The following is a 10524-nucleotide window of genomic DNA, read 5'->3' on the forward strand; positions in this document are numbered from 1 at the left end:
TGATCCCTTACTTTCTTCTTCAGAAGTCTAGACCTGGATCTGCTCGGTCCAGAGGCCACTGACAAGCCTTCCTACCTGAGTTTCACCTCCCAGAGGGTAGGGTGCTTTCCAAAGTGGAGAGACAGAGAGAGACAGAGAGAGAGAGAGAGAGAGAGAGAGAGAGAGAGAGAGAGAGAGAGAGAGAGAGAGAGAGAGATGGAGAAGAGAAAGAAAGAGCGAGAGAGAGCCCAATCTCCCCCTCCAAAAAAAAAAAAAAAAATCTTGATTATTAAATCAAAGAGGAACTGGGCGGCAGGAGGGAAACTTCTGATAGGGGATCCCCTCTCCCCGTCCGATCTCACCCCGAAACGCTGAGGCCTTAAAGCTTCGGCAAGTTCGGCGGGGCGTGGGCAGCAGCTCCTGGGAACTCACTGGGCTGGCCTCAATGCCCATCACCTCTTCTGCCAACTGTGCCGAGAGCCAGGGAGGAAAGAGGTGGTCGAAGCTCATATCTAATTTCTGGCCGATATCTCTCTCCTCCCCACCCCTCTTTTCCCTCCCTCCATATTCCCCCCCTCCCCGCCCCCTGCCCCCTCCTTCCCACACACTGCGCAAACAGGTCGATGGAGAGTGAGGCTGGAGGGCATAGTGTCCTCCCCCGAGTCAGAGCCGCCCCCTGGGGGTGTCTCTGCGGTATCCCCCTCCCCTCTCCGACAGCTCCCATCAAGGTCTCCTGCCCGCCTCCTCTTCTCTCTATAATTCCTCTTTCCCCCATCTTCTTAAGCTCAGACCCCCCAGGAAGGTGGTGCTCTCCCCGGTTTGCTAGCCGCATCCCAAACCTTCCCTTCTTTGGACTCTTCTGGTGCGCCCCGACCTCGTTCCTAAAATGGCTCCCCAGATACTCAGTAGCGGCATAACAGCGAACTCTGCGTCCAGGGCGGTTTCTCCGGGGACTCTAGGAGGTTTCTTTCTCTGTCTGTGGGAAATCTAACTTCGGGCCCTCAGCTTCTTTCTAAGGTTCCTCTGGGTGGGGCATAGGGATCCCGAGCTCTCATCTAGAGACCCTAGGTGTCCCTCTCCACTACTACCCCTCCCCCCCAAAAAAATACAGAGGTCGCTGACCATTACGGAAGAAATTCGACCAGAGCAAGCAACTCAAGTTCAACGACATGGCGAAGCTGGGATTAGTCGAAACCAGTGTTTTAGGCGGGGACGGCACGCCATCTGCAAAGACTGGCAGAAGGGAAGGGCGAGGTGGCTGGGTCACACTGGTTCTCCCTAACGTAGATCACCCCTGGCATCCGTTAGAGGGGTGCAATCCGTCTCCAGCTTCACCCTCCACAGCATTATTTCCCTGGTTTCTTTCATTAGATTCTCCCCCCGCCCCCGCCCACCTCTCAGCGTTGAGACCACCGCAGCTGCCGCAGTCTCTCTCCATGTTTCAGGTCCTCACAGTAATCCCCCTGAAAAATCCACAGCCTTCTAACAGACGCGAACCGCGGACTTTACCGTGAGGATCCTGGCTCCCTTGGCTCCATATCCGCGGGAATCGATTGCATCCTAATTCAACTGGCATGTCCGCTGGCCCTCGGGGCGAATCACGGCTTCCCGCAGTTCTCGCAGAGGGGACGTTCTCTATTTTCCGCCTGGACAAGATGCGGTATTTTTGTGCCACCCAAGATAAGACACTAACTTGACCTTAACTTTGTTATGGCGCCCCTAGTATCTGGAGAACGTGAACAGACACCGTCTGGCAGCTCTCGTAAAAACTGACTGGGGAAGAGATTCTGAGTCATTTCATTTATTGCCACTACAGTTCTGCAAGAAAGCTTTTTCTCACTGCCAAACTTTAATTATTTATGCTCTTTTTGGAAACGAAAAAAGAAGAAGAAGAAGAAAGAAAAGCACCCAGAGCCATTTAAACCCATTTCAGTGCTTTCTGAATTGCTTTTTTTAGTTAAACGAGAGGAAGAGGCAATACCTGGTGCAAAGATAATCTTTATATCAACTGGTTTTCTATCCGAATGTAAATATGTTTTATATGCTGCCTCCTCCCCTTTCTCCACCATCAAAAATTTTAGATAATTGTTGGGGAGCCCTGGGTGAGGGTTTGTGACAGGGTGCTCATCTACTCGATCTTCAGAGTCCGAGAAAGACTTGCGGATATTAATATTTTCTTGGTTTAGGCATTAGGATCTACTAATTCGTACACAGCGTAGAACCCTGTGTCTATTTATGGAAAACGGCCATAGTTTCGAGTTGGAGGCACTGAAGAGTCCCAGTTTGTTTGTTTGTTTCCTGAGTTGTTCTCAGCCTATTTACTGATACCAAGCCCGTTATCCGAGTCCAGAAGCCCCTAGGTGGGTTTTTGGGATCATATTGAATAAGGAGAAAAAGCTGCCTTAAAAACAAACAAACAAAAGACCTCAAGATTTCCAAGGAGGGAGTTTTTCACTATGCATGGGAAGCGATTAGAGGCCAGATTGGTCTCATTTTTACAGATTTCATTTGGTAATCTTTTGTTAATTATTACTTTTTTTATTTGAAATTTCTTCCAGGCTTACGGAGAGCGTGTACCCAAGAGTAAAGAGAGGACAAAGTCTTTGTGGGCTCTGTGGAGAAAGAGAGATTTGAAAACATACACCCACACCCACCCACACACAAAGAAAGAAACCCAAACCAGACAAAAGCAGGGTTTTGCAGTTAGAATTGTTTCTGACATTGTTTGGGGTGGGGTCGGGGACTCGTGGAACTCCTTAAGATGCGTATTTTCAGTATCTTCTCACCCCCACAAGAATCTAAAAGGAGGCTGTTTATTGAATTTTGGAAATGATTTTTTTTTTCCTCGAGAAGAGTTCCTTGTTAGCTCTGGGACTGGGATTAGAATAAATTCGTGTTTCCATGTCTTTTCACAAGTGCTCTCTATATAAACCCAGTGCATTATTGTCTGCCTCTGTCTTTGTTCATTTGGTTTCCTTGCTGGAAACCAAATAATATGGACAAGGGGCAGTTGGACTACTGCCCCTTCTTGGGCGCTCTCGCTTGGCCTTTATTTTTGCACTATGAAAATATTCCTAAGCCAGGTTTGCCTCAATCTTCTTTCTTCGACATTATGCATGCAGAAAAGAAAACAGTTTTAAAATATATCAAATGAGCTTAAGAAGGGAGTCGGAGTGGGAGTCTGCAATTTATGCCTTCCATAACAGGAACTCTTGATTTTGCTAATTCATTCCCTTGTTAATATATCATTTCAATGTTCTCCCTGAACTCCAGCACTGAGTAACATAGAATTTGGGTGTGATTAGTAGGTACGTTAATCTCCATCAGGACCTAGATATTCAATCTGTCTTCCTATTCAGACTACTTTTTGGAGCTCAGTCTCCATTTCCCCAATGTGATCCTATGTTCCCCCCCACCCCCATTATTGGGGATGTATATTGTAGCAGAATATGCCAGTCAAGCTTAGCCTTATGGCCTGCCATTGTTAGAGAACAGCTTTGCAAGAGATCGGGCTCAGAAGTTTCTCATTCAAATCAGAACCATATTAAAGGATAGGAAGCCCATCTCCTGGTCTCCCTGGCACCGAAGTGACCAGTTAAGCAAGTATGAAAAGCCTAAGATTAGGTAGGGTAGGTGCCTATTTTTATTTACGTATCTAAGTATACTGATATTCTTCCTTTTGCCTAGATACCTGAAAATCTGTATGCGATTTCCCTCCTGTTGACTTAGCATGCAGTTTCAACAATGGCTTGCAAACCATTTGCACGTTTAATTAATAGTAAACACCCGCCCCCAAGACGTAGCCAGAGAACGAAAACAAGTCCATGAATCTGAAAAATATTAAAAGGGGATCAAAATCCGTTCGGAAAAAAAAAAAAAGACAGCAGCCCGTGAGGGGCTCCAGTTGGCGCCATGTATTTATTTCCACTGGAAACGGTTTTTATTCGTCCCGTTAAATACAAGCTATTGTTTCCGTTACAAAACATGCAAAACCACTATTTGATAGCCAAAACAAATTAAACTATTCTACTTAGGCAGCTGAGGTTTTTCACAGATTTCAGAGCGTTATCATCCGCGTCTCAGCGTGTTTGAGGTTAACACTCTCCATTTAGGCAGCTGAGCAACACATTGAAAAGAAATCACGGACCACTGGAATGAAGCCCCTACACTCCATCAGATATTTTTTCTTCCTCCCAGTTGGAGGAAAAAGAGTCTGAGAAGGAAAAGGAAAAGGAGGGAGCAAAGGGATGGAAGTGATTTTCTCCAGACCTTGGGCCCAAACCTTGCTAAGGCATAGAAGGTTTCTGCACAGTTCAGCGGAGGTTAACTGGGAAAGGACATTAGGGTAAAGGTAGCATTTAACTGTTCATATGGTCAGAGAAACTAACAAAAAAACTTTTCTTCTCAAAGAGAGAGAGTTATGAGAATAAGAGTTACAAGAGGGAAAGAGTAAGAGATTCCCTCAAGAAAAAGAGAACAGGAAGAGACAGAAAGGCTTAGGGCCCAGGGCCAGGCTGCACTACTGGTTTGGGGAGAGTGGAATAATGGGATCCGAGAGACCTACTGGGAGAGAAGTCAGCCTGGGCACAGGCATGCTGTCTTTCATGGGGTCTGTGAGTAGCTGAGAGGATTCTAACCGAAGGGCAATTGGGACCTTAGTTTAGGTCTAGCCAGAGCACTCAGAGGCCTCACTAACACCTCCCCTACTGGAGAGGCTAATTTCTCCCTCTCCTTGTAATAGCCCATTATAGTGACTTAAGTTATTGTAGTTACTTAAGAAAAAAAAGAGGCACTTTCTTTCCCCACTGTGACTGGAAAACTATATTTACAGTTCAGGCAGATACTCTGCATCCATGTTAATGGAACAAAGGAGCAGTGCCCTGGAACAGAGCTCGAATGTAGAAAGAGACTGGCAGACTTTGCTTGACTTGTGGGCCTGGGTTGCTTGAGATGGAGGGGGGAAGCATGGGAGTAGCTGTCTTGCCAACTGAAGATTGAAGCTATTTTTCCCCTCCCCAGGCCCCCGGGCTCTGGAAGGAGGTGGCTAATAGCCTGCGGGTTTATCTAGGTCTTACCCGCTAGCCCTCCACCTACACACACAAATACAAACCCAAGAGCAGAAGAGATTCCCTAAATCTTTCAGGTGTTTTGTTTGCTTCTTCCCACCCACCCCTTACATACCCCGCCCTTGGCTTTCTCTCCTGATCCCTCCCCCACCTCCCCTCGGACCCGCCTCTGTCCTGCTGCCCCTTGAATAAGGAGGGAAGCTTTTGTGTCTCTAACTGGGCTGGGTCGGACCGGAGGCGGCTGGGAATAGAGGCTGGAGTTTCGAGAGCCGGGCCCGCTCTGCTCTAACAATTCAAATGTTCTTCTCACTTCTCTCCTTCTCCCCCGGCAGGGGTCTCAGGCTCTCGGGAGGGGTAGGATCTTACAAGGATCTCTTTCTGCTCAAGAAGAAAGGCTTCCTTCGTTGATTTTCATATGTTTAGCCATGGTTTCGTCTGCTGCCAGGTGGGAAGAGGGGAGGAGGGAGAAGACTGCAAAGGAACAACGAAACTCAAAGGCAGGTTCCTGGTAGAAATTCCCAAACCCGTGATTTCTCCCGACTTACGGTTCCCTTATTTCTGTGTCTACTTCCAGTCGGAGGCTGACCAGCTCCTCCCTTCCCTTGCTCCTACCTTGAGCAGCCCTCCAGCACAACCATTTGGGGGTAAGGCAATGAGAGGAAAGGCCAAAGTTGGGCCAGGCCAAGACATGTCTAACTTCTAGTAGTGGAGAATTGAGTGTGAAACGAGTCCTTTACAATCATTCGAGGAGAGGGGGAGAGAAAGAGGTGAAACCAAAAAAATTCCATTCTCCCTTCCTTCCCACCCATACCCCCACCTCTGAGGGGAAGCGCCCCTAGCCTGGGCCAAGTCCGTGGGCGGGAGGCGACCAGGGCTAGTAGAGAGTGAGGGCTTGTTCTCTCAGCACCACTCTTTTCTTCTTCATCCGCCGGTTCTGGAACCAGATTTTGACCTGTTGATCGCTCAGGTTCAGTCTGTTGGACAACTCCTTCCGCTTCTGACGATTGATGAACTCATTGAGAAGGAATTCGTTTTCCAATTCTGCGATCTGCTGCTTAGTGTAGGGTTTCCTTTTCTTGCGGGCTCTCCCCTGGGCCGCCCCCCAGGGCAATCCTGCAACACAGTCCCCCAACATAGCCCCGGGGCCACTGGTTATCACTTGAGGAGTCCTGTTCCCCACCCGCAGCCCACACTGTATCCAAGCTGGTCCCAGTCCTACTTGATCTTCTTTCATCCCTCCTCCCCCTTCCCTAATACTCTAATACATTCGCCTTTCATCCCTCCCTCCCCAACCCAGCCTATAACCTGGACCCCAAGGCGCAAGGACAATTTGGGGGATCCTGGGCTATTGAGAAGGTTAAGAGAGGGAAATGGGAATCGGATCCAAAGCAATTTACCGTCGGGTAGCGAAGGTCGAAGGCAGGAGGCTACGCTGGCCGCCTGCACTGTCACGTTCAAGTTGAGCGAGCTCTTGGCGTCGTCCTTGAAGCCTGCGGCACAGGGGTTCCCTTCCAAAAGAGCCGCTGACCCGTGCACGCTCCGCGCCATGCCTGAGTAGTCGTACTTGGCCGGCTTGAGGCCAACGCCCGGAGCCAGGCTAGGCTCATTGGTGAAAGCCGGCCTGGGACGGCTGCGCTCCTCCGGCCTCGAACCAGACTCTGAACCATAGTATTTGCCTTGATCTTCTGGGCCCTCTTTGCTGCCCGAGGGGTGGAGGTTGAGGGGTACGGAGCCTGGGAGGTAAGGCTGGGTATAGCCGCCGAAGGCAGCGTGGCCTGGGGGCTGAGCTGAGCAAGAGCTGGCCGCCGACCAGGGCAGAGAGCCTCGGGGGTAGGAGATGGGGGGCAGAGCGGCCAACTGGCTGCCATTCGCCCGAAGGTTGGAGAAATAGAAGGAATCCGGCGTTTGCAAATTCAGAAGAGATCCCACATACCCGGATCTGTAGAGACTGCGATCGCACATCTCCAACAAAGGACTTCAGCTGGTCTTACAGCAGTATTTAGTTACAACAGGGAATAAGAGGACAGGCTCAAACGATTGGACGAAACTTTGCGTTACAGGTTCTTCAAAGCCGGTCATTTCAGCACCGCCTACATCCCCCTGACCCTATTTTTTTTTTTAAAGAGTATTATGATAACACTTGGAATATTAGATATTTCTAATACTCTGCGGCAGGAAAGAGGTACGTGAGGCTTTCAGATGTGGAAAGGAAGGGTTCTGGGAGTCTCCTCTGGGTCTCAAGACCCCAAGATTGGGGAGTAAAAAAAGAGAGCCCAACCATTTGCCCAACTTTCCATGAGGCACTTTCATTGGGCTCTCTGATTGGCGTTATTTTCTCTTCATCCCAGTCTAGTTACTTGGAGCCTGTGTTTCTTTTCATTGCTTTCCCATACTGTTTCCTCTTCTACTCTGTAAGGACTGCCATCGGGCCCTGATCCACATCAAAACACACCACAGAGCAAAGGGCGCAAGAGTGATTTAAAAACCATTATTAGTGGCATCAAAGTGTGCTAGGCCGAGGTGATCACCTCACTTTAAAAGTCACCATCTGCACATTTTCTGGGAGATTCTGGAAAAGATCGATCTGGTCCATTTTCCCTTTCATTATCTAATGCTAGGCAGCATAAAGTTAATTAATTTAAAGGCTCAAACGATCGTTCTCTTACCCAGGGTCATTAGTCTGACTAAAGTTTACAGCGTATAGTTAATGACTCTTAGAAATGGATTTGCGTTCGTCTATTTTGGGGTTTCTTTACCAAACTGGGAAATTGGGAGTATTTGAAGCTTTCCCAGTGTGGTTGAAAATCTCTCTGTTGCCCCAGCCTTGGAAAGAGTCCCTCATGAGTGTAGCTGCACAAACCCCAGAACCTCCTTTGGATTTTAGAGGGGGAAAGTGTTTCTCAGGCAGGTCAGGTTTTAAAACAGAACCAGAAAATCAAGTGTTCCAAAGCTCGAGGGGAAATAAAAACTCGAGAGGAAAGAACCAGGGTAGTTCGCACAGATGACTGATGGATCCGCTAATTGCTCCAAACGGCTTCATTTCCACCTTCTGCTTTGGGCCTTCCTCTCACCTTGGCAGAGCTGAAACTGAAAAGCTGAGGAAACTATGGGGCTGGGTGGTCTTTGGGTTGCGATGGAAGATCTCCTGAAGCCAGAACCTTCAGGGAAGAGTTCTGTGGCTTGTAGGGTTGGGATGAGTGAGATTCGGAGAGCCCCAGAAATAAGAGAGACTGGGGATGGCCAAATCCATGAGAAGCGGTCCAGGAGTGGAAGACCCCAGGCAGTGACGCGGTATGAACTAAGGGACAGGGATTGCAGCTTGCTTGGATTGATAGGAGAAGCGAGGTGATCAGAATGAGGATCCAGACCGGCATTCAGAAAATGTGGCTGGAGGGTAAGAAAATCGGTCCAAACGAAGCGGAGCCCCACGGTATCCGTGGAAAGAAAAGCAGTGAGCCGAGGAATAAGGCAATTTCAATACGGTACTCTCCACTCCCAGCGATTCAAGATTGGGTTTGCATGATATGGAGCTAGATCTGTAAAACCAAAGGGTGGATCTAGTGGTTGGGATTGGGGTGTACACCAGTTTCTAAATAGAAGATAGTTGGGCCAATGTGCCAGCAGAGACTAGTTCCCCCCAAAAGTGACCATCCTATCCCCGTTTGTGCTGTGTGGGGCCAGGTCAGAAAGGGAGAGGCAGGACCCACCAGGTCAGAGTCGCATCCACCCTGGCAGGAAGGGGATCTCCTTGTCACAAAGCCGCCCTCTCCCCACCTCCCTTTTCATCTTCCAGGGCTCAACTCAGAAGCTGGTGCAGTCCCAAGGGCTCTCTTCTGGACCTCCTTTCCAGGCACAGCTTCATCAGGAACCAAACTTGAAATGGTTAAAAGTTCCAGATGAAAGGCAAAGACCACACAGGAGCTGCTGGAGGGCACGGTTGACCACCGTTCAGCTCGTTTATTGTTTATTATGTCGACCAATTGGGCAGCTCTCGGGAACTCATTGGTTTCCTCAGTCTTCAGAGACTGAGTGAGGCCTGGCCTAAAACATCCCAGGACTCCTTTAGATCTTCGGAAGTTGGATCTCCTTAGGAAGGAAGGGATCTCTTCTTGCTGCCTCACTTCTCCTTCCTTCACCTTGGAGGGTGAGGGAGCAGAAGCCTTAACTCAGCAGCATTTTGATAGGGTATGGTCTGGAAACTTTCTGTACCCTTAATCCTTATTTGGAAAAAGGACACCCTTCCAATTTGCTCCCCAAGGCCTGGACAGCCCTGACATCTTCAACCTTAGGAAATGTGCCCAAGCTAGTTAGCCTCAGCTTGATAATAGGGGCTGAGGGGCCCAAGAGGGAAGAATAGGCGGGATTTCCGAGAAGGCCTTGGTCCCATGCCCTCAAAAGGATCAGACCAGGGCTCAGCTGCCAAGCCGAACCCTGGGTAAGGTGTATGTACAAAGCTGCAGGGCCTGCTCTGACGAAGTTTGAGATTGGAGAAATTTGATTATAATTCTAAGGAACGTGTGTGTGGGTACGATTTTAGCTCCCGAAAAGATAGTGTTTGAAAATTATTTTTGCAAGGAAATGAAATTAAAAGTTTACAGGTAAAACGAAGACAAGATGACTTCATAGCTCCAGAAACTTTTTTGTTAGATCGGCAAATATCTCCTTTTCTCTTACTCTGGATCCTCCTCACTCTCCATTTGTGTTTATTTTCCGCTCGAGTTTATTTTTAAAATAATGTTTTCAGGTAGAAATTAACGTTTTCTCCTTCAGGGAAAGGGGGAGATTGCCTAGGTCCCGGGGTTGGAGTGGGGAGTAGGGACAAGACCGAGCTAGGGCTACATTGGAAAGATTGCTGAACTAAGCTTCCTTTCCAATCAATGCCTCCTGTTGTCCAGGAGGTGGCAGAATAGCTCTATTCCACCGAGCAGTCTTGAGAGATTTTGCAAAGAGCCGGTCAAGATCAATGGTAAAAGGCAGCGCAACAGTCTCACGGTCGGAGACGCAATCGGCCCTAGGACCTCGACACTGCTGAAAGGAGTCGGGAGAGCGGGGGGAGGTGAGGGAGCAAGGAGGGAAGGATCCCCGGAGGCTGGAGTAGCCAGAAGTTTGTAAGGTGGTAAACAACCTACTAGTAGCCAGGAGGGTGTAGAAGCAGAATTGCAGAGTCCTTGAAACCCTTTCTTAAGCACATTTAATGGAACTACTGCGTCATACGCACAACAACACAGTCCACTCTCTCTTTAATTTCGTTGATATAGTTTACATACTTCCCCATAGAGTTAGATACTATCCTCTAAACTCTCGACCTGCAGACTTTCAAAAGAATATTTTCAAAAGAGAGTTGGCCCTGTAACAGCCATATGTGCATGTTATACATACTAGTTAAGTCCATATGTATGCAAAATATAACCTCTCTCTCTCTCTCTCTCTCTCTCTCTCTCTCTCTCTCTCTCTCTCTCTCTCTCTCTCTCTCTCTCTC

At 48.5% G+C, this 10524-nt stretch overlaps 1 protein-coding gene across 1 annotated transcript; it reads right to left on the minus strand.

The window, feature by feature from the left end:
• Positions 1 to 5919: 5919 nt before the first annotated feature.
• HOXD12 (homeobox D12) lies at positions 5920 to 7007 on the minus strand. The gene is made up of 2 exons (XM_027865713.1): positions 6443 to 7007; positions 5920 to 6158 (listed from the first exon to the last, which is right to left on the minus strand). Exons 1-2 carry the CDS (start codon positions 7005 to 7007, stop codon positions 5920 to 5922), a joined length of 804 nt encoding a protein of 267 aa, XP_027721514.1.
• Between the last annotated feature and the right edge of the window lie 3517 nt (positions 7008 to 10524).

The sequence above is a fragment of the Vombatus ursinus genome, unplaced genomic scaffold, assembly GCF_900497805.2.
Source record: "Vombatus ursinus unplaced genomic scaffold, bare-nosed wombat genome assembly UNPS02014779.1, whole genome shotgun sequence".
Lineage (NCBI taxonomy): Eukaryota > Metazoa > Chordata > Mammalia > Diprotodontia > Vombatidae > Vombatus > Vombatus ursinus.

Excerpts from the sequence above, each read along its gene's own strand:
- HOXD12 (XM_027865713.1), bottom strand. The coding sequence starts at position 7,007 with ATGTGCGATCGCAGTCTCTACAGATCCGGGTATGTGGGATCTCTTCTG. Across the intron at positions 6,159-6,442 it reads TCGACCTTCGCTACCCGACG|GATTGCCCTGGGGGGCGGCC; the intron begins GTAAATTGCTTT and ends ACTGTGTTGCAG.